The 24160-nt window shown below is 40.1% G+C and overlaps 1 protein-coding gene across 3 annotated transcripts in view; it reads right to left on the bottom strand.

Annotated features, from left to right (window-relative positions):
* Window positions 1-24160, bottom strand: part of TRAFD1 (TRAF-type zinc finger domain containing 1) — a 51657-nt gene that overhangs the window by 6094 nt on the left and 21403 nt on the right. For 2 of the 3 annotated variants that reach the window (XM_055321862.1, XM_055321861.1), the window contains 6 exons: window positions 16286-16351; window positions 12134-12269; window positions 11970-12023; window positions 8571-8976; window positions 7309-7515; window positions 240-316 (listed from right to left, as the gene is read on the bottom strand). In XM_055321862.1, the coding sequence (XP_055177837.1) occupies window positions 240-316; window positions 7309-7515; window positions 8571-8976; window positions 11970-12023; window positions 12134-12269; window positions 16286-16351 (946 nt within the window). Of the gene's footprint in view, window positions 1-239; window positions 317-7308; window positions 7516-8570; window positions 8977-11969; window positions 12024-12133; window positions 12270-16285; window positions 16352-18705; window positions 18803-24160 lie in introns of those variants that run through there. The other variant, XM_055321860.1, reaches the window with a different exon arrangement.

Below are 24160 nucleotides of genomic sequence, written 5' to 3' on the forward strand. Positions count from 1 at the left end.
TATGTCTCTCATGAATAAATAAATAAAATCTTAAAAAAATAAAATAAAAATAAAATGAACATTATTTTTCCAAAAGAGAACAAAGCTAAGGTCTCCTAACCTTAGGTCAGTTACACCATGGTAAGAAACACAGTTGCTACTCCTGCCACAGGTATATTAAATTAGTTTGCTCAAGATCTCATGTGGCCTACAACACCAACTATGGCCTGCACACATTCCTCAAATAACTCACAACACACCTGATGGTCAATCAGCAGTTCCTCTGGGTAGAGCTCCTCACAAAATTCACAAGGCAACATGGTCCGGTCAGCTGCACCTAGGTATCAGGCCACACAGTCAGACTCAATGACAAAAATGAACTTGATTCAACTTTTTATCCCCCGTGTGAAGTTATATATATAAGTTTGACTTCTGAGGTGCCTGGGTGGCTCAGTCAGTGTCTGCCTTGGGCTTGGGTCATAATCCCAGGGTCCTAGAATCAAGCCCCTGTCAGGCTCTCTGCTTGGCAGGAGCCTGCTTCTCCCTCTCCCTCTGCCTCCTGCTCCCCCTACTTGTGCTGTCTCTCTGTCAAATAAATTAAATCTTTAAAAAAAAAAAAGTTTGACTTCCTATGACATTTCTTAGATGTAGCAATTTGTGAGGCTATAAATCCTCCCAGAGGAACCATCTAAAAGACAAATACTAGGGGGAAAAAAGGTCCAGCATGAAAAAGGTGATTTACTTGCCACAATTTCCTGAATAAGAGTAAAGTAGTTACTTACCCACTACTCTAATTAAGGAAGAATGTAAATGTGTACAAACCATAGGCACTAATCTAAAAGCTTCTGTGTATTATCTTTATCCTCAAGGAAAACTTAAAAGGAGATCCCACATTACCCTCATTTTATAGATCAAGAAGTTGAGGCTCACTTAGGACTGGTACACAGAAATCCTAAAAAAAAAAAATCTTTCCCAGTACAAAATACAAAAAAAGATGCTCAATAAAAGTAATTTTATGAGTGAATAAATAAGAGTAGTTTTAAACCCAGGACTCCCCAAACACAACAGCATTAATAAGACTGCTGAATAACTGGAAAGTAAACAGGGATGCCTGGGTGGCTCAGTGGTTGAGCGTCTACTTTTCACTCAGTTCATGATCTTGGGGTCCTGGGATTGAGTCCTGCATCAGGCTCCCCATGGGGAGCATGCTTCTCCCTCTGAGTCTCTGCCTCCCTTTCTGTGTCTCTCTCATGAATAAATGAAATTTTCAAACAAACAAAACAACTAGAAAGTAAACAATGAGAAGAGTTAAGAAAACTTGCCTGCCTAGGTCTTCAATCTGGGTAGGAGAAAAAATGTTTACCAACAGTTGCTAGCATTTGGCCTTTGCCCAGATGAGTCTAGAATCGATACTTGCTTTTACATAATTTTATACTCATAATGTTTAAAAGCCCAAGCCAATCAAAACTTCAATTAAAATTATCCTAGGGGTTACCTGAGTCATGCATGATCTCAGGGTCATGAGATGGAGCCCCATGTCAGGCTCAACACTCAGCAGAGTCTGCTTAAGATTTTCTCTCCTCTCTCTCTGCCCCCTCCTCCCTCCTTGCACTGTCTTAAATCTTTTAAAAATAAATAAAATATTAAAACAATTCACTCAATAGTATCCCTAGGCACCTGCCAGAAGCATATATAAATACTCTCATAACACATAAGGAAGTTTAATGTTAAAACACACACATAAGGGGGATCCCTGGGTGGCTCAGTGGTTTAGCACCTGCCTTTGGCCCAGGGTGTGATCCTGGAGACCCGGGATTGAGTCCCATGTCGGGCTCCCTGCATGGAGCCTCCTTCTCTCTCTGCCTGTGTCTCTGCCTCTCTATGTCTATCATGAATAAAAAAAAAAAAAATATATATATATACTTAAAACACACACACACACACACACACACACACACACACACACACACACACACGGCACCTGGGTGGCTCAGTCCGTTTCGTGTCTGACTCATGATTTTGCCTCACATCATGACCTCATGGGTCATGGGATCAAGCCCTGTGCTAGGCTCTGCACTCAACACAGAGTCTGCTTGGAAGTTATCTCGCTCTTTCTCTGCCCCTCCCACTTGTATGCTCTCTTAAAATAAAAAAAAAATTAATTAAAAAAAAAAATACATATGCAGGAGGCAGTAAGCCACCATGACTGTCACCAGAAACAACATAGAGCAAAAAAGAGACTTTAGATACATTTTAGAACCATACAGAAAAATATTTAAAATGTTTAAAGAGATGTTTAAAAAGGAACTGGAATATGACTACCCCAGATATAAAAGTGTTTTGGTTTTTTTTTTTTTTTTTTTAAGATTTATTTGAGAGAGAAAGTGCATATGCACACACATGAGTAGGAGCAGAGGGAGAGAATCTTTAAGCAGACTCTCCACTGAGCGCATGGAGCCCATCATTTAAAACATGATGAGGCAAATTGAAGAAAAAAAGAATCAAACAGAACTCAAATAGAATAGGGATGCCCGGGTGGCTCAGTGGTTGAGTGTCTACCTTCAGCTCAGGGCATGATCCTGGGTTCCTGGGATCAAGTTGCACATCAGGCTCCCCACAGGAAGCCTGCTTCTCCCTCTGCCTATGTCTCTGCCTCTGTGTCTCTCATGAATAAATAAATAAAAAACCTTAGAAAAAAACCTCAAATACAGTAAATGAAAACCATATAATCACTGAAGTGGAAACCTCAATGGACATATTGAACAATAGATTAGAAAGCAAACATTTGAGGAATGCCTGGGTTGCTCAGTTGGTAAGTGTCTGCCTTCAGCTGAGGTCATGATCTTAGGGTCCTGGGATCAAGCCTGCTTCTCCCTCTCCCTCTGCCTGCTTCTGCTCTCTGTCAAATACATAAATAAAATCTTAAAAAAAGAAGACATTTATGAAATTACCCAGAATGTACCACAGAAGACAAACGAAAAATTTAAGAAACATGGGAGACAGAGTAAAATCTAAAACATGTAGGGGCGCCTGGCTTACTTGGTTAAGCATTAGACTTTTGATTTGGTTTCAGGTCATGATCTCAGGGTCATGAGATCAAGCCCTGTATCAGGCTCAGTGGGGAGCCTGCTTGAGATTCTCTCTACCTCTCCCTATGCTCCCCCACCCCTTCCCTCTTGCATTTGCCTGCATGCTCTCTCCCCTCTCAAATAAATAAAATCTCTAAAAAACAAATAAAAAGACTATGAAGAATAGAAGACAAGCAAAATAACCAAAGAAATAACATTATCACAATTTTCCATGTAGATGAAAAATACTAAATTTACTAATCAGGAAGGCCAGCAAATCCCAAGAAATTTAAAGCCAGAGAAATCATCAGGAAACTGCAGAACCTCAAAGACAAAAAGATCTTAAAATCAGTCAGACAGAAAAGACAAAGTACCTATAGAGAAATAACACTAACAGATGATTTCTCTATAGCCAACAATAGAAGCCAAGAAATAGAATATCTTCAAAGAACTCAGGAAATATAATTGGCAATCTAGAACTGTGTGACAGAGAAGATAGAGAATTTATAATCCAGACACTTTCAACAGAATTTCCAAAGAATGTATCTTAGGAAGAAATTTATCCTAGAAGGTAAGTTCTGAGAAATAAGGAAGAAAGGGTGAGCAAAGAAAATGGTTAACATAAAATAAACAAATACAATGAGTATATAAAACAAGAAATGACTGTATCTGGGGAACCTGGGTGGCTTAGGCAGTTAAGCATTTGCCTTCAGCCCAGGTCATGATCTCAGGGTCCTGGGATCGAGCCCCACATCAGGCTTCCTGCTTCGCAGGGAGTCTGCTTCTCTTTCTCTCTCTCTCTCTCTCCTTCTGTCCCTACCCATCACTCGTTCTCTCTCTCAAATAAATAAAACCTTAAAAAAGAAAAAAATGTCTGTATTATGGTATTAAAAAGAAAATGAGAACACTAACAATACATCAGTAGTTTTTAAGTTATAAAGGGATGATCCTAATTCTAAGGGTATTGTATTAATTGGGTTAAGTGTGACAAGGTTGATTTCAATCTTTGTTAAAGTAAATAAACATGTTGAAATTTACAGGGCAACCATCACAAGAACAGAGAATATAAATTCCAAAGTAAGGACACCCGGGTGGCTAAGAGGTTGAGCATCTATCTGCCTTTGGCATCCTGGAATTGAGTCCCTCATTGGGCTCCCCGCAGGGAGCCTGCTTGTCCCTCTGCCTAGGTCTTTGACTCTTTCTGTGTGTCTCATAAATAAATCCATTAAAATAAATAAATTCCAAACTAGCAGAGAAGAAAAATGGAATGAAACAAACAAAAGTCAATAAAACAATCTAAGGTATGATCAAGAAAGAAGAAAATAAAGACTGAACCCAGTCTTCACCTGTCACTACTATGCTACTGCATTTTACTTTCTTAAGCATCATAAAAGTCAAGCCTGAAAGGTTGATAAGGGGACTCACATTAAAAGATGATGCTCAGATTTTGGAAAATGCTTTCTTTGGACTAGTGCATTTTCCTAAGAGAAAGAAGCAGCAACTATTAGGTAAAAAAACAGATCTAAGGTAATAAAGGGGAGAACCTGAATACCAACATCCCATAAAGAGTTGCCAAACTTAGAAATGGTTAAGAATCCAAAGCCAAACATTACATTGGCAAGCCCTGTTCTACTCCCCAAGATGCACAAAGTCTAATAAAACCATCTTTTAAACAATCTCATATTACATATTCACATCCTTTGATGTACAAAGAATATAGGCTACCTGTTAGCTACTGGAGGTGGTAACCTCTGGGGAAAACCAGGAGACTTATCAGTGGGTGAGAAGGAGACTTATGCTTCCTTTTACACTTTTACAATCTTAAATCTTTAAAATAATTTTACTCTTTTAACAGATCTATTGGGATATAATTTACATACCATGTAATTCACCTATTTAATTCATACACAATCATTTTTATTATAGATGCAAATCGTTTTTAAATATCCTCTACTCAAGGGGATGGAAAGTGCAGCTCAGGGAATATAGTTAAAAACACTGTAATACATTTATTGTGGTAAGCATTTCATAATGTATGGAATGGTTGCATCATTATGTTGTACACTTGAAACTAATTTCTCAACTACACTTCAATTAAAACAAATAAACAAACGGGCACCTGGGTGGCTCAGTAGTTGAAAAGTTGTAACCCCAGAGTCCTGGATCCAGTCCCACATCGGGCTCCCTGCAGGGAGCCTGCTTCTCCCTATGTCTCTGCCTCTCTCTCTCATGAATAAATAAATAAAATCTTTTTAAAAATAAAAAATAAATAAACACGATGTGAAGAATTATACTACCCAGGATCACTCTCTGAGCCAAAGGCAGGTGCTCAACCACTGAGCCACCCAGGCATCCCTACCCTATTATTTTTGGAATTATTATTCACATAGTGGTATGAAGAAAACTTAGAGCTGACAGCTGCTTAAGTTTAGGTCCCCAAAACCTCTTAATAACTCCAACACTTTATATGACATGCATCCCTCAAATATACTGTTCTCCAAACAAAAGACTCAAAGGGGTGGTTCACTGAACACTATCCAACTTTTACTCTTAAAAACTTAGTTTTAATCCATGAGTCCAATAATACTAAAAAAAAAAAAAAAAAAAAAAGCAAAATCAAAACCAAAACACCAAGCCACAATTGTTTTTATCTATTGCTTTTTTTTTTTTTAGTAATTCCTATACCCAACGTGAGGCTCAAACTCTTGACCCCAAGATCAAGAGTCATAGAGACTAAGCCAGCCAGGCACTCCAGAATTCTTTTTAAATGAGATCAGGGAGGGGAGCAAAGTTCTTTATAGAATTACTAATGTAGGGGATCCCTGGGTGGCTCAGTGGTTTGGCACCTGCCTTTGGCCCAGGGTGCGATCCTGGAGCCCCGGGATCCATCGAGTCCCGGCATGGAGCCTGCCCCCGCCACCACCCTCTCTGTGTCTATCATAAATAAAAATAAATAAATAAATCTTAAAAAAAAATAATAACCTGTAGAACAAAGGATAAAAACAGAAAAATCACCAATGTACAATCACCAGTTATACCTAACTCAAGCAAGAAACAGTAGTGAATACAAAAAACTGCTAAATAAAAGGTTCCATAAATGTCTCATTCCCTCACAACCTCAAATTAACATCTGCATCTAGTTATTATAAAGGGAAAAACTACTCATATAATGGAGGTATTTGATAGATCTCATTTTAATAAGATAAACTGAAATCCTGAGAAGGACACAGCATCACCAATGTGGGAATTCTGCCAAGAGTGCATGACTTGAGTCTAACCAAGGGAAAACAATCAGACAAATCCAAGTTGAGAAAGAAATATTCTGCAAAACAACTATTCTAGACTCTTCAAAAAGTAACCATGTACTACAAGAAAAAAAGGGGGTGGTAGAGGGGCCTAAATTAACCTTAAAAAAACTAAATACAATGTGTAATCTTGGATTTTGTAAATAAAATAAGCTCCAAATGATATATTATGTTTAAGTAGGGAACTTTTGTTAAATTTCCTAAGAGTAATATGCATATTGTGTTTACATAGAATACCCTTGTTCTTTTTTAAAAAATATTTTATTAATTTATTCACAAGAGATAGACACATAGATACAGGCAGAGGGAGAAGCGGGCTCCCTGTGGGGAGCCTGATGTGGGACTCGATCCCAGGACCCCAGGATCACACCCTGAGCTAAAGGCAGATGCTCAACTACTGAGCCACCCAGGTGCTGAGAATACCCTTGTTCTTAAGATAAATGCTAAAGTAAGAATAAAATGTTATGCCTGCAATTTATTCTCAAATGGTTCAGGGATATACATAAAAATATATAAGTGGAAAATACTAAAATTGGCAAATATAAATAAGGAGCATATAAACATTCACTGTACTATTTTTTTTACCCTGTTTTTTTTTGTATTTTTGATTACTTTTTTCATTTAAATTCTATTAACATATAATGTATTATTAGCTTCAGAGGCAGAGTTCAGTGATTCACCAGTCTTATATAATACCCAGTGTTCTTCATCACATCATGTGCCCTCCTTCTGTCCATCACCCATCCCCCCAACCCACTCCCCTCCAAGCACCCCCCAGTTTTCTGTGATTAAAAGTCTTTTAAGGTTTTTTAATAATAAAAAGTTGGGAAAAAGCAAAAAAAAAAAAAAAGGCAAATCTTATCTCATGAAAAATTCTTGATTTTCTATAAATTATATAGAGATAAGAGTTAAAAAACCTGTAGAGACAGAGGCTAGTGCAGAATAAACAAACTTACCCTTCATGTCATTCAGAGCATTGGAACCTTCAAAGGACTGCTCTGCACCACATACAGCCCTCCAGAAGTCCTGCTCTGCCACATTGCGGGCCTGCCCTTCATTTTGCAGACTTAGGGCCAACATAAAGTCCAAGTTTGCACTGTCTTCACCACTCTCTTTTGAGGCTTGTCGGGTTCTATTCTTTTCCTGTCTTTCTTGTTCTTCCACTGGAAGAAAAAAAATAATAACCATTATTCAAGATATAGTAGTGGGATGCCTGGGTGGTGCAGTTAAGCATCTTTTTTTTTTTTTTTAAAGATTTTATTTATTTATTCATGAGAGACACAGAGAGAGAGAAGCAGAGACACAGGCAGAGGGAAAAGTAGGTTCCATACAGGAAGCTCGATGTGGGATTCGATCCCCAGACTTCGGGGATCACACCCTTTGCCAAAGGCAGATGCTCAACCGCTGAGCCACCCAGGCATCCCAAGCATCTGACTCTTGATTTCGGCTCAGATCCTCATCTCAGGGTCATGAGACTGAGCCCTGCATTCAGGCTCTGCACTCAGTGTGGAGTCTGCTTGAGATTTCTCTCTCTCCCCCTCTGCCTGTCCCATTCACTTGCATTCACGTTCTAAAATAAATAAACCTTAAAAAAAAAAATAGAGATGTTGCTACCTTACTCAAGTCCATGCCTAGCAAATATCCAAGGTTTAAAGGCATCTGTGCAGGAATAAAATAGGCCTAGTCTTCCTGTTCTCACAGGGCTCCAAATATTAATTCTGCTGTGATAAAAGGTTCCATTATTATTCTAGTTTTTATTAATACCCAAAATTATTGAGCTCTATGAGACAAGCACTGTGCTACTAAACATTTTTCATAGATTTCTACACTATAACAGAATGGTGTGAAGCATGAAGTCTGACTGCCTGAATTCAATTCCCAGCTATACCACTTATCTACCCTCAGAAGAATGCCTGTGAAGACTAAATCATTTAATATATATAAAGCCCTTTACAAATGCCTGAAGCATATGCTGGGTATACTCAGTAAATATTAGCTATTAACAGGACTGTCACTGTCATCATCATCATCCATGCTAGCTATAATCCAATAGCAAAAAGGTTCTATTATTTCCATTCTAGAGTAAAGTTAGGTATTCTTTCTAATGTTACCCAACTACAGTCAGGTTTCTACAATTAAGATCTATTTGCCCCCAAAACTCTGTTATCATTTGCCAAGATTTTGATACCATTCGTTTTCTAATCCAAACACAACTCACATAGATTATTCTGAATTGGAAACTGGGCTGTCATGTTCCTTTGGTTGGTAGTCCTACTATGGAAAAGGTCTGATTCAAAGGCTCTCATGGGTCTTCGGGGAAGCCTCATAGGTGGGTCCAGAGCCTCAATTTGCCTGAGGAGCTGGGATGCAATCCAGATTCCATCTTGACCCCAGGACTCATCATATGCATTAGGAGGCATGGCAACCTCATCTTTCTTTTCCTCCCCAAATCTCCCACAAACTTCAGGATGAGTTTTCAGATCTTTCACCAGGACATTGCGCCCACAACTGCCACAAAGCTCCGTCCGGGCACCACAGTAATCTTCATGGTCCTTCAATTTGAGAACAGAAAGTTCCAAATCACAGTGCTGGCAAAGGGCAAGCCGTAGAGGACATTCAGTCTCCTGCAACACAGTAATGAGGCAGTTAGTATGCCAATCTAAAAGAAGCTATGTTTTAATGCAGAGAAAGGAAAGTCAAAAATATTTCTTTAATATTCTCTTCCAACTCTAGCTTTGTCTGCCATGCCTTCTTCATATGCATTTAAGAGTCACAGCTTCCCTCTTGGTCTCTGTCACCAGGGTCTACAGAGAGAAATTCTTTTTTTTTTTTTTTTTTTTTAAGAATTTATTTATTCTTGAGAGACAGAGAGAGAGGGAGAGAGAGAGAGGCAGAGACACAGGCAGAGGGAGGAGCAGACTCCATGCAAGGAGCCTGACATGGGACTCGATCCTGGGACTCCAGGTTCACACCCTGGGCTGAAGGCAGGCGCTAAACCGCTGAGCCACCCGAGCTGCCCTACAGAGAGAAATTCTTAGAAGGAATCTACTCACTCAGCCACCCTATCATCATTTTGTGCACACATTACGAAGTAACCCAAAACCAGCCAGAAAAGCCCAAGAGCAAATAGCAGAAGCACAGCAATTCAGGTATGTTTGTCAAAGCTCTACCAGCCCAATTTCCCTTTACTACTCCTATCTGTTTTAAGCATCTAGTAATGAAGAAAAGAGGCTGTCCTTTAGAAAGACACAGATTTTTCTAATCTGTACATTTGTATATAGCACTGGCTTTAAAATGATCAAATAAACCATGAATTACCAGTGAAGATGACCCAAAGAATGAAAATACTCAGCAGATGAAGGACAGAACTTTTTTTTACAAAACTGATTTTGAAATTGTAATTAAAACATCAAAAAATTAAAAAGACATAAAGGCATATGTTACCCTGATATACACATTCCAAACTTTTGAGAACTTAAACTCAGAAATTCAGTGTAACATCATTTCAAAAGTTTAGGTATTTTACAACCACTGTGCCAAAGAGCAAACATTTCTTTTCATACAAACTAAACCCAAGTCCTATTCTAAATGCTACTTTAAACATTTTTAGCATTTTTTTGTGCATGCGTGAAATACCTCTTGTAAAAAGCACAAGAAAATGATTAAAGAAGGCCTAGGAACAGGAATAGAAGAGACAATTTTTACATATACACTTCTGCAACTTTAAAATTATGTACCGGGGATCCCTGGGTGGCTCAGCAGTTTAGCGCCTGCCTTCAGCCCAGGGCGTGATCCTGGAGTCCCAGGATTGAGTCCCACATCAGGCTCCTTGCATGGAGGCTGCTTCTCCCTCTGCCTGTCTGTCTGTCTGTCTGTCTCTCTCTCTTTCCCCCTCTATCATGAATAAATAAAATCTTTAAAAAATAATAAATAGGGATGCCTGGGTGGCTCAGTGGTTTAGTGCCTGCATTTGGCCCAGGGTGTGATCTTGGGAGTCCCAAGGTCAAGTCCCACATCGGGCTCCCTGCATGGAGTCTGCTTCTTCATCTGCCTGTGTTTCTGCCTCTCTCTGTGTGTGTCTCTCATGAATAAATAAATAAAATTAAACAAACAAACAAACAAATAAAATTATATACCATGTAGCTGTAACACTAATTCAGAAAGGTCTTTTTTGGAAAAAAAAAAAAAACTAGAAAAATGCCACTGATTTAAAGTTATTCGACAGCCAAAAAAAAAAAAAAAAAGTTACTCAACAGCCAAGAGGAAAAATTGCTGGCACATACCAGATAATACAGTATCTTGTTAACAGTCCTAAAAAGTGCTAGTAACTCATCAAAACACCAAATAAAGTTTTCTTTCTTTCTTTTTTTTTTTTTTGAGAATTAAAAAGCTCTTTAATCTCTGGTCTACAACCATCTTGGTTTAATTTGCAGTAATGTTAGGAAACACTTTGTGCTTGTACCTTTATAATAATTGATGTATTATAATGTTACTCCTCAAAATAGTTGGAGGGGAGAAGATGGAAGCCAGGACAATCGTCTGGAGGTTGTTTTATGCAGCAAGTAAAAATTAGAGCCAGAGAAATACTCATTACTGTTAATGTGACCTCAATCATAACCGCCCTTTGTTGGTGAAGCCTAGTAAAACAGAGGTTGAATACTCAGAAAAAACAATAAGAGTGCCAAAGTGTTTCTAAGATGTTTAAATATGTGCTGTGGAATTAGGAGTGGTTATTGTTTTCTTCTTATTTTTCAATTTTTCTACAATGAATATGAATTATTTTTTTATATTATAAATTATCTTTTTAGGTACATAAAATGAAATGCACAATTTTAAGTGCTTACCTTGATCAATTTTTACATATACACACTGTGTGACCAACTAAATAGTTGGGATTTTTTTTTTAACTGGTGAATTAATATGCTCGTTCACAAAAACAATGTTCACTTAACTATGGCCAGTTTTATCTCAATTAGGGACTAAATGATGCTGTTCTCACCAAATACAGTCTTAGAAACTTCTTTGGGTGTAAACACCATGTTAGGGGATCCCTGGGTGGCTCAGCGGTTTAGCGCCTGCCTTTGGCCCAGGGTGTGATCCTGGAGCCCTAGGATTGAGTCCCGCATCGGGCTCCCGGCATGGAGCCTGCTTCTCCCTCTGCCTGTGTCTCTGCCTCTCTTTCTCTCTGTGTGTCTATCAGGAATAAATAAAATCTTTTAAAAAAATAAAATAAAATAAAAATAAACACCATGTTACCCGAACGATTAAGGAAGTCAAAAGGAAATTACAAGATATTAGGCAAGCTCCGTGTTAAAGAGATTATACTACACTGGCAAGTCCAGGCTTGGTTTAGCACTCACTGAGGTTGCCAATAGCCAAACCCCAACAGAAACGACAGACTCAGTTCCAAAGAGAAAGGCTCTGAGGCCTGAGCATATGGCACAATAGCCATATAGCTGAATTTGACAGCAAAAAGTCAAAGCCTTAGATAGGCTTTAAGAGACAATGTTCGTAGAGCTGATAGAGAAATAAGACTCAATCAGATTACTGCTCTGCATGTGGTTCAGTAATACTGGCCCATGGTGACTCATGCTCTTCATGGTACAAGGAAACTAACCTCATGCTTCTTTAACTGCCTCTTCTCCAACTTCTTATTACATTTGCAGGTCACCTATGGTAAGAAGTGACAATCAGTAAACTGGCTTTGTGACAACATGATCACTTGCTATTGCAAAATAGCAAGTATAATATTTACGAACATTTGAGTACTTGGTAGTTCACCTGACAATGTTCTGTAGCCATGTGACTCTCCATGTCAGATTTAGGAAATGGTTCCTTGCAGACAGGACACATACCAATGTTCCTTTGACAGTGGATCTCATGGATGGTAAAATTAAACACAGGAATCTCTTTTTTGCTACAAAACAGATCAAAGGGAAAGGCAAGCATTACTGACTAAACTATGCACAGTGGTATTACATGAAAATCAGGCCAGACTAAAAAATATTAATATTAAGAGAGTGGTGAGGCGCTGGGTGGCTTAGTTTGTTAAGTGTCTGCCTTCAGCTCAGATCATGATTCCAGGACCCTGGGATTGAGACTCTATATATCAGGCTCCCTGCTAGGCAGGGAGACTGATACTCCCTCTCCCTCTGTCTGCTGCTACCCCTGCTTGCACGCTCTCTGTCAAATAAATTAAATGTTTATTCATAAATAAAAAATGGCTACGTTAAATGTACACCAACAAAATGAAAGTAGAGCTGTATCATGATTATACATCATACATGCACAAATGCCACAAAAAGCGGTCTAATAATTACTGCTTAGGGTGCTGAGATTCATAATTTTTACAATAATTTTCTTTTAACAGTAAGAATCAAGAAAATAGGTCTATAATTTTTATTTTACAGGGCTATTCAAAATAACTTATTGACACAGAAACGTTCTATATCCCCAAGGCTACTAAAATTTTAGTATTAGACCAAAAAATATTGAGGACCACATAATGATAACATAAAGCAACAAGAATCAAATGTAGCTATTAGGGTATGACCATTAGGGTATGAGTATTTACTAGGATACATTTTCACCTCTTGGGAAACTTTGAAAGAGATATTTGCAACAATTACATGTAACATTCGTTTGCTGGTTTTATTTTCTTTTTAAATTTAGCAGCCAAGATAGTCCCATAAAACATTCCAACCAGACAAAATACCAATATACTTGCTTCCTATCTACCGATAAAATCAAGATGTTTTAAATGAGATGAGAGCACACAATTCCGTACCTAGATAAAACTGCTAAAAGCCCCAACTGCTAAAAGCCCCAACAAAACCCCTAACTAGCAAGTTAATGAAATTTCATTTTAGATAGAAATGACTGAAAGGCAAGCCAAAGCTTCCAGAAAAATTCTCAGTAGCCTTCTAAATGCTAAACACAACGAGACAGAAATCAGTTCTTGAATACATGCAAAAGTAAAAAGTCATGCAAAAGTAAAAAGTCGAAGTTTGGGTGGAGGAGGGTATTGTTTTTAGTAATCTCTATAACCCACACTGGGCTTGAACTCACTGAGCCAGCCATGCACCCCTATAAGTTGAAGCCTTCTAACACTGAAGTTCCTGTTCCCCAGAACCACACTCTACCCCAACAGAAGAGAGAGAACTTCCAAGAACATCTTCAATCATAACAAACTATTTTTACTGGCCCAGTGGATATAATGTCCGCTCATTATTTTAACTTAAGAAAAATTTTTTTAAGTAGGCTTCATGACCAATGTAGGGCTTGAACTCACAACCCTGAGATCAAGAGTTGCATACTCTACTGACTGAGCCAGCCTCTAAACTTTTTAAATGTATTATTTTATTTTTAGTAAATTCTATGCCCAACTCAATCAGGCTGGCACCCTGGCAGGTCACATTTTGAAGATTACCTTAACTTTTCTTAGGGAACAATAGAAATATGGCTCTAAAAACAAAAATTATATTTATTTATTTATTTATTTATTATTTATTTATTTATTTATTTATTTATTTATTTATGAGAGAGAGAGAGAGAGAAGAGAGAGAGAGAGAGAGAGAGAGAGAGAGAGGCAGAGACACAGGCAGAGGGAGAAGCAGGCTCCATGCACCGGGAGCCCGATGTGGGATTCGATCCCGGGTCTCCAGGATCGCGCCCTGGGCCAAAGGCAGGCGCCAAACCGCTGTGCCATCCAGGGATCCCCTAAAAACAAAAATTTTAAACCTGGAATTTAAACAGGGTTTCTTAGATGGGAAGTTTGTGCTGGCTTAGTCACCTTTCTGCGCTAATCTTTTTCCTTTAAATAAATTGCTGTGGCTTTGAATAACCCTGTTTTCATTAGCTTTCCATTAACTTATTTTTTTTTAACTCCCTTAGCATAGTTATTTATATGTTGTCCCAGCCTTGAGATTCCTTCAAATTGAACCGATAAGAGTATTTTAACTGATGTCACTGCCAATATGTCTTTCTTACACAATCACAATGTTTTCTTGTGATTATTTCCATCAGTGATTATTCAGTATCAGTAACAGTATAAAACACAGAGCTAAAATGGTATTTAAATTGGCAGAAAGTTGGAGCACCTGGGTGGCTCAGTTCCATCAGAAGCTGCCTTTGGCTTGGGTCATGATTCCAGAGTCTTGGAATCAAGCCCCATGTTGGGCTCCCTGCTCAGTGGGGAGCCTGCTTCTCCCTTTCCCCTCTGTTCGTGCTCTCTCTCCCCCAAATAAATAAAATCTTAAAAAAAAAAAAAAAAATGAGGGCAGCCAGGTGGCTCAGTGGTTTAGTGCTGCCTTCAGCTCAGGGCCTGATCCTGGAGACCCGGATCAAGTCCCAAGTCGGGCTCCCTGCATGGAACCTGTTTCTCCCTCTGCCTGTGTCTCTGTCTCTCTGTGTCTCTCATGAATAAATAAATAAAATCTTAAAAAAAGGGGGGGGGCAGAAAGTGATAGTGGCATAATAGAAAAAAATACCCTACAAGGCAAGATACTCTCTTAGAAATAAAATCTTAATTCTGTTCAGGGAAAGAATATAGCAACCAGCAGTTGCTCTGATTACATCCTAATTCTGCTGAAAGCCTGAGCAAAAAAAAAAAAAAAAAAAAAAAGACAATAAAAAATAAAAATTGTTATCTGGCTTGAATTTTACACCAATCTGAGTCAAATTATTTTCCTTCTTCAACATCTCTTCTTCTACCACAATTTGGTAAGTTAAACATAGTACATAAACACAGTTCCATTTTGCTTTCTTCTTTAGCTTTCTGTAAGAGCACTTACATATCATTAAAATACCAGAGTCTTAGGAAATTATTAACTACACTCCTAAGTTTCATTTCAGCTAGAAAGAGTTGCCCTTTCTTGTCACTCACGTGGTTAAACACACCAAAATAGAAAGCTTAACATCTAAGACTACACCCAGTCTTCACAAACAATTCTGGAATCATGAAGTGATAATGATTAAGCTGGACTGCCAGAAAACTTTCACTTTTTTTTTTTTTTTAAAGCAGTGGACCATTACTGAAGCAAAGTGTTTTTATAAAACAGCTGAGTGGCTCTGGTTGAACTACTCTCTCTCACTACTAGATGTAGAGCCTACCTCACTAAACTTACTCCCAATCATTTCCAAGAGAACCACACAGGGAAATCTTTGTAACACATTTTGGAAAAAACTCATTTAATCCAAACATTGTATATTTTTGTATTTTTTTAAAAAAATGTTTGAGGGGTGCCTGGCTGGCTCAGTTGGTAGAGCATGGGACTTTTATCTCAGGGTTGTGAGTTCAAGCCCCATGCTGCACATGGTGCCTACTTAAAAAAAAAAAAAATTTAAGAATAAAAAATAAATTAAAAAAAATTAAAATGTATATTTTTCAGAGAGACAAAAAAAAAAAAAAATCCTTTATACATTAGGAAAGTGAGGCTCGGGCAGCCCTGGTGGCTTAGAGGTTTAGCACCACCTTCAGCCCAGGGTGTGATCCTGGAGACCCAGGATTGAGTCCTGCACTGGGCTCCTTGCATTGGAGCCTGCTTCTCCCTCCGCCTGTGTCTCTCATGAAAAAAGAATAGAGAAAGTAGAAAAAAAAGAGAAAGAAAAGGAAGAAAAGAAAAGAAAAGAAAGAAAAAAAAAACTGAGGCTCTAAAACAGTGGGATGACTGTCCAAGTCATTAACTAAAGGTAGGTACCAGAGTTCCAGACCGCCAGCTCCACCTCATCACTCTACTCATTTCTCTATGCTACCCGAACCTACCATTTTATTACATTACTAAAATAAGTAGTAATAGAAAATTGTGAAAAAGGCTTTAGTCCCATATTATTTCCACGTGATATATATGGTTCCAATTTTAACCTACCAATAAATAAACCAATCCTTAACAGAAACTAGTTTGTTCTCATTCCAACATTTCTTAGATTTCTCACCAATTGTCACACAGTTGAGTGTCCTGGTCATCTAAAAATTCAGCCATCTTTAGTTCTTCCTGAAAACTACAAAGGAAGAAGTGTAAACTTTCAATTACATTTCTGCTTTTAGGATGACATGCAGAACATAAAAACAAAAAACAAGTACACAGAAAATGTTACCAAACTAGTACATTAAATCAGTTTAATACCCAGTACACTTAGATTTTACTTTGTTTTCATTTTAAAATGACTTGCAAAAGCACAAAAAACTCCTGTATAACCACCCAATACATCATAAATAACCACAGTAAAATTATCAAATGCAGGAAACTAACACTAATACAATGTTAATAATTAATCTATAAATCATATTCATGAATCATCTAATTCACTTTCTCTGACTCAAGACCTAAACCAAGGTCACATATCACATATAGTTATTCCTCCTTAATCTTTTTCTCTCTCCTTAATCTTTGATTTAGGATACTTCCTCAGTTTTTCTTCATCTTTCAAAATCTTAAGTGTAGAATGTCCTTCAGTTTAAGTGTTCAACGTCTTCTCATGATTAATACATTTTTTGGCAAGAATACCACAGAACTGATGTTGTGCTCATCTCAGTGCATTATATCAGAAAGCACATGATGTCAACAGTTTTATTATTACAGATGATGTTAACTTTGATCCTTAGTTGAGAGTGTCTGCCAGGTATGTGCACTGTAAAGTTTTTCCTTCGTTTTAAACAAGATTGTCAGTTGCAGAGTAAAATCCCGGCCATTTTGTTACCACTATTTACTTTAGGTTACTTTTTTTTTTTTTTTTTAGGTTACTCTTTTCCATGACACAAAAATGGTCTTAAATACTGCCCCAAAAGGGCTCTTTGATGGTTTTGACATTTCCGAATGAACTCATTTTCAAAGCACATACTCATTCAACAGGTCGATTGAGACCCTGTGTGCCACACTGGCACTAAGAATACTTCATAAATTAAAGAAATATAGTGTCTAACAGATTAATGACAGAGATAAATAAGCAAATTAATAGATAATACCTCACTGTGAGTATTTTGATGGAAAAGTACAGACAAATGGAGATGAAGGGAATCTACTTTAGATAAGGGCAATGAGAGAATGTTGTGGGAAGATGACATTTAAACTAAGACCTGAAGTGCAAAGAGGAAGAAAAGAGGATTGGAGTGGGGGGGGGGGGGACCAAATCCCGTAGAGGGCCTAAAATGTAATGAGAGAAAGTAAAGGTACATCTGGAAAAGCATAATGAAAAAGGCGAATGATTCAAGAAGGCCTAATCATGCAGTGCAGAAAAGATAATGGATTATAGTCCAAGCGCAATGGTAAACAACGGAAAGCTTTTAAATTAGGGAGTTACATGACTCAAGATAACCGCTCCCGTACGAAATGTAAACTAAGGGGAAGGAAGTAGCGACCTATGAAATTAAATCACGTTCCCCAATGGAGAAACCTAGATCCTTTTCTCAGGGCCGTCTGTTTCTAGGTGTGCTCTAGAAACTAAACCAAGTCGAGAGCCTCGGGTGAGGGCAGTGCCCTCTGGCGGCAGGGGGGCTGGGAGTGGGCCCCTCGAGGGTCGAGCCGGGTGGCTCCGCCACGCTGCAGTAACGGGGTTTTAACCTTTCTGGGCCTCGAATTCTTCAGGCCGACAACCGACAGTGCTTCAAAGGGCCGCTGTACGGAGCAAGCGAGCGAGTGCAAGGAAGTGCTCTGGCGCTGCAAGACTTCACCCTTAGAAGGAGCCCCTCTGAGGGATCTGGGGCGCCGCTGCCCCCTCGGGTCCCGGCGCACAAGGCAGTTTCCAACTGCCACCCCGCCGCCGGGGAGCTCGGCGATGGGGGTGGTGGTGCGGAGAGGGCACCAGCTTCGCAATTAGCAGCAGTCTGGCTGCTAAGCGCTTTGCACGGACCCTCTCCTCCAGACCGCAACCCTACGAGGTGAAAGCCATTATTATGCCATTCTGGAGAGGCAGTTGGGCGCCTCACAGTTGGTCGGAGTGGGGACTCGAACACCGGTCCGTGGCCTGAGCCCTCACTAGGCCGGCACCACCCCCCCACCCTGCCCCCTACACCGCAAGCCGGAGGCTTGCGGCCCTGCCCTGCCCTGCCCTGCCCTGCGGGGCGCGGTGCCCACAGCGGCGCTCCGGACGACGCCCACTTCCCCGACACCCTGGCCAAGGCTGCGAAGGGGCGGCGCCGCCCGGGGCTGCCGAGGCTCGGGCTCCCTGAGGAGAAAGTGTGGCCTCCCCCAGTGGCCTGAGGAGACGCCGCGGCGTGGCCGTCTTTCTCCCGGCGGCTGCGACCCCCCGGGGCCCACAGCCCCCTCGCCCACACACCCCGCCCTCGGGATGCCGGCCTCCTCCCGAGCCCGAGGCCGCCGGGGGGGTCCCCGGGCGCGGGTCGCGGCCACACTCACCCGGGACGATAGCAAGGACTTGCAGCCGACCCCGCTAGCCGCACACACAGAGACTCCTCACGCAGCCCCCGCGCCCAACAACGGCCCCCCAGAGCCACCTCCCCACTTCCGACCGTCGAGGAGGAGCGCGCCCATTGGCCAGGGGCGACCCCAACTATCAGCCCATTGGATGGCACCGCTGTCGCTCCCGGGGCCCCGCCTCCTGCGTGCTGATTGGCTCCTCAGAGCTTCACGGGCGTGAATCCCTGGAAGTCCCGACCCCTGCACATCTGGGTTGGGCAACCCGGCTCTGAGCTGTGGGCTGGGTTCTCAGGTCTCAGCAGCTGTCCCTGACATACGCTAGTAATATTTGCGTGAATGATACTGCACAAACATTACTAATATGCCTAATATATTAAGATAATTAATAGCATTTGTTCTCTTGTCATGAGCTATTAATACTTATTAGTCATTCTTGTTGCTATTATAATGCTCTCATGTAAGACCTCTGCAAGGCTCTATCCATATTTGAGCACTTTGCTTTTTGTAGTGGAAGACTGAGCACCTGAGACGTAGGTTTGACCCCTATTTTCTCCACAGATGCCTGTATGGACTCTCTGAAACCCTCTTCCCGCATGAATAAAAAAATGAATTAAACATTTAAATTATAACCAAGAATATACTACCTACAATGCAGAAATTTAAAATCATGATTTTTATTGCAGATTTTTATTGCAGAATGTTCATGATATAGCGCCCAGGCAGGAAAAGTAGATTACAAAGCATTTTTTATTTGTAACAGACTAAAATATTTCAATAGGCAGCATATTCTGTGGGATTCCAAAGATATAAAGTTCAAAAACAGGCAAAATTAATGTAAGGTGAGAGAAGTCAGAATAAGAGTTCCATCTGGAGGGTATGGACTGCAGGGGAATAAGAAAAAGATTTCCAAGTCCTGGAAATGTTCTAGATCTCGATCAGCAAAGTGGTAAACACAGATGTATTGGTAAATAGCCACTAAGCTGTACACTTAAGATGTGAACACTTTACACTGTCCATTAAAAACAGTATACCACTCAATATTATTCTGCACTTTTGTTGGTGACACTACATAATCTTAGAGATCTATCCATTATTAACACATCTATCTGCAGCAGCTTCATTCTTTTTTGATAGTTACTCCATTGTATGGGCAGACCATAATTTATTCAACTAGTTCTCTACTGATAGACATGTTGGCTATGAAGTGTTATTTTTGATTATAGCATAAGCAATACGTGAAGTCTAGAACTACTTCAGAGCCAACCTTGTTGCTTTTCTCAGCAAAGGTATAGAGTGTACCTTATCTAACAGGACCCAAATAAGATTCTAGAGCTTCAATGGCAAACAGGATGAATTCCTGCCTTCCCAGAGCTTACCACGGAGACAGGCCCAATGACAATAATTGTGATACATGCTACAACACCATAAAGAATATATCTACTAACAACAAATTGTATATATTTGTAAAATAATATTTATGTATATATAAATAATCTGAATAAATAAATTTTAAAAAGAATAGATCTAGTTGTTGTCATAGGTTCCTGGCACAGAGCTTCAAAAAAACTGGAATTTGGGGGTGCCTGGGTGGCTCAGATGGTTAGGTGTCTACCTTTGGCTCAGGTCATGATCCTGGAGTCCTGGGATCGAGTCCGAGTCCCTGCTTGTCGGGGAGCCCGCTTCTCCCTCTCCCACTGACTGCTGCTCCCCCTACTTGTGCTCTGAGCTTTCTTTCTGTTAAATAAATAAAATCTTTAAAACACAAAACCGGAATTTTTAAAAAAGATTTTATTTATTTATTCATGAGACACACACACACACACACAGAGAGAGAGAGAGAGAGAGAGAGAGGCAGAGAGAGGGAAAAGCAGGCTCCATGCAGGGAGCCGGATGCGGGACTCGATCCCAGGACTCCAGGATCATGCCCTGGCCCTAAAGGTCTCGAGGCTTAACTGTTGAGCCACCCAGGCGCCCCAAAACTGGAATTTCCAGAGTGATAGGAGTATCTTTATTATAGTAATGGTGACTCAAGGTGGGCCCCTATATAGCTTCAGAATGGTGGATAGTTACCAAAAGACCTGGCACTTGATCAGAGGATTAGAATTTTCCACCTCTGAAGAGGGGAGAGGTTTGGATATTGAGTTTAGTCACCTAACCAGGCGCATCTAGGTGGCTCAGTGATTGAGCATCTGCCTTTGGCTTGGGTGGTGATCCCAGGGTCCTGAGATCAAGTTCCACATCAGGCTCCCTCCAGGGAGCCTGCTTCTCCCTCTGCCTATGTCCCTGCCCTTCTCTCTGTGTCTCTTATGAATAAGTAAAATCTTAAAAAAAAATTACCTGACCAATGATTTAATTGATCATGCCTATGGTAATCAAAACCCCAATAAAAACTCTGGACACCTAGGCTTAAGGGAACTTCCTGGCTGGTAACCATATTGATGTGCCAGGAGGTGATACACCCTGTCTTGGCAAGAAGGCACTGAAGCATTGCACTGCTCTTCACACTAAATGTTATGTGTCTCTTCATTTGGCTGTTTTGGGATAGTATCCTGTATAATAAAGCTGTAATTGTAAGTACAGTGCTCTTCTAAGTTCTGTGGGTCATTCTAGTGAATTATCAAACCTCAGGGAGTCATGGGAAATTCTGAATTTATGGCCAACCAGAAGTTTGGTTGGTTTGGGGGCCCCTACCCTATGGCTTGGCAATTAAAGTGAGGGCAGTCTTATTTTGAACTACTAAGATCTGTTTTTGACTCACAGCAATTAAGTTCTGGCAAAAGAAAAAAGCGAAGAATTTTTTTTTCTCACATCAACAACCAATCCTTCAACTCTCCAGACTTCAGGTGGGTATCCTACAACTTAATTCAACTCTGATGCTAAATACCTGGAGTTAGCATCAGATTTCATAAGTTAAGGGCCCAGTCCCACACGACACCCTCTCAAACACACTTCAGATGCCAGTCTCAAGTTCATGTTGTCACCTGTGCTTCTGAACCAACTTGTTATAAATCACAGGTTCCCACAACCCTCTCCTCAGGTTCTATAATTTGCTTTAATAGCTCAAAGGACTCAGGGAAACATTGTACTTACGTTTACTGGTTTGTAAAGGATAAAATAAAGAATACCGATAACTGCCAGAGCCAGAGGAGGACACACGCAGGTCAAGGGCTGGGTGAGTCCCGAGCACGGGAGCTTCTGTCTTTGTGGAGTTAGGGTATGCCATCCTCATGGCACATGGATGCATTTACCAACTCAGAAGCTCTCCAAACTCCATAGTTTAGGGTTTTTAATCGAGGTTCCGTTTCACAGGCATGATGGATTAAATCATTGGCCATTGGTGATTAACTCAACCCCAGCCCTTCTCCCTTCCCAGAGGCAAGGGTGGAGGGGTGGAGTGGGGTTGATATTTCCAAATTTCTATTCACATTGTTAGCTCTCTGGAAACCATCCCCCATCCTAAAGCTACGTAGGGGCTCCCCAAGGTCACCTCATGAGCATAAGCTCAGGTATGACTGAAAGGAGTTTTTAATAAACAACTAAAGACACTTTTCTCAGGGATTTCCAAGGATTTAGAAACTCTTGGGCCAGGAACCAGGGCAAAGACCAAATACTTATTATTATATCATTGTATTGCCAAGAACTGTGCACCTAAACCTGTGTAGTCAGGTGCTAACTCTAGGAGGTTAGCATCAGAACTGAGTAAATACACACAACTGGGAGTTAAACAGAACACATGCTTTAGTGGAGAAGCCCAGTTAGATATAAGACCCAACCTACAGCAGGTGTTCACAGAATCTTTGAGTCCCAACAACTAATCTCCACTTGCAGTGAATTTAGGTTATTTGTAAATAGGTTTCTTCTGAACTTTGAAACAGATTTTCCCATAGAAACCATGTTAACAGTGGTGATTCTGACTGACCCACAAAATGTTATTCAGTTCATAACACTTCCCAGCAGTCCTGTGGACTAAACAGAATCCTTTCAACAAAAATTCATTTTCAGGATACTTAACTCAGTCAGTTAAGTGTTTGCTTTCAGTTCAAGTCAGGACCTCAGGGTCCTGGGCTCGAGCCCCCACATTGGGTTCCCTGCTTTGCGGGGATTCTGCTTCTCCTTCTCCCTCTGTCTCTGTGTGCCCTCCCGACCCTGCTCATGCTCGCTTTCTATCTTTCTTTTTCTCAAATAAATAATTAAAATCTTAAAAAACAAACAAACAAAAAAACTAAAGAAAAACCATTTTCACTAAATTAGCCAGTTGGATCTTATGTCTTGTAATGAATAATGTTGTCAAAAAAAAAAAAAGCATTGGAAGAACCTAAATCCCTGAGAATATATCTGCTTCTCCCACTCATATATCCTGCAGCTACAGAACAGAAGGGGGGTAATTTTTCTCCTTCTTAAAACTATTACGCTTTTTGACCAAGCAACTTGACCAAGAAACTTCTAGGAAGCCAACTTATATATAGAAATACTCATGCTATGTAATTACAGGGATGTCTATTACCAATTCCAGGAATGAAAAATAATGACAAAAGGTCCTTCAAAAAGAGACCAGTTAAATAAATTGTACTTAGTGGAACCATAGAAAAAGTAAAAAGAATCAAGGTGCCACCGAGGTGGCCAGTTAAGTGGCTGACTCTTGATTTCGACTCAGGTCATGATCTCTGGGTCCTGGGATGGCGCCCCATGTGGAGTCCCAAGTCAGGCTCTGTGCTCAGCGGGGAGACTGCTTGAAGATTGTCTTGCTCTACCTCAGCCCCTCCCCTCCCTTCTCTCTTTCTCTATCAAATAAATAAATCTTTAAAAAACAATTGAGTGTGGAAAATACATTGCTTTAAGAAAGTTAAAAATCAAATACATCAGGGTGCGTAAGTGGCTCAATTGGTTTAACAACCAACTCTTGATTTTGGCTCTGGCCATGATCATAGAGCCAGTTCTCCAACCTCTCTTCCCCACCACCATGGAGCTTACACTGGGTGTGGAGCCGGCTTGGGATTCTCTTTCTCCCTCTCCTTCTGCCCCTCCCTCGTGTGCATGTACTTGCTCTCTTTCTTTCTCTTACAACAAAACAAAACAAAAAATGAATATATCAGGAGAATTCTGTATCTGTAAGTATAATATTAAATAATATTAGTAATATTAAACTATCTAGTATTATGTTAGGCTTAGAAATAAAGGGGAGGAATAATCCATTCCCAGTGCTGGCCTCTAAAAGGTTGGGCTTTCAATGACTTTGACATCTTACCATTAAATAATTTTGCAACTAGTTTATTTTTGTAAGCAGGGAGAAAAAAAAGTCATATTTCTTCCTCTGCTCCTGACTTACATTGTACTGATAGGAGAGTTTTATAAGCCAGATTTTCAGACTTGCTGACTGTTTTGCATGCCTTATTGGTTGAATGATCCATGACATATTTTTTTTTCTTGTTTGCCC

Source organism: Nyctereutes procyonoides, unplaced genomic scaffold (assembly GCF_905146905.1).
Source record: "Nyctereutes procyonoides isolate TBG_1078 unplaced genomic scaffold, NYPRO_anot_genome, whole genome shotgun sequence".
Classification (NCBI taxonomy): domain Eukaryota; kingdom Metazoa; phylum Chordata; class Mammalia; order Carnivora; family Canidae; genus Nyctereutes; species Nyctereutes procyonoides.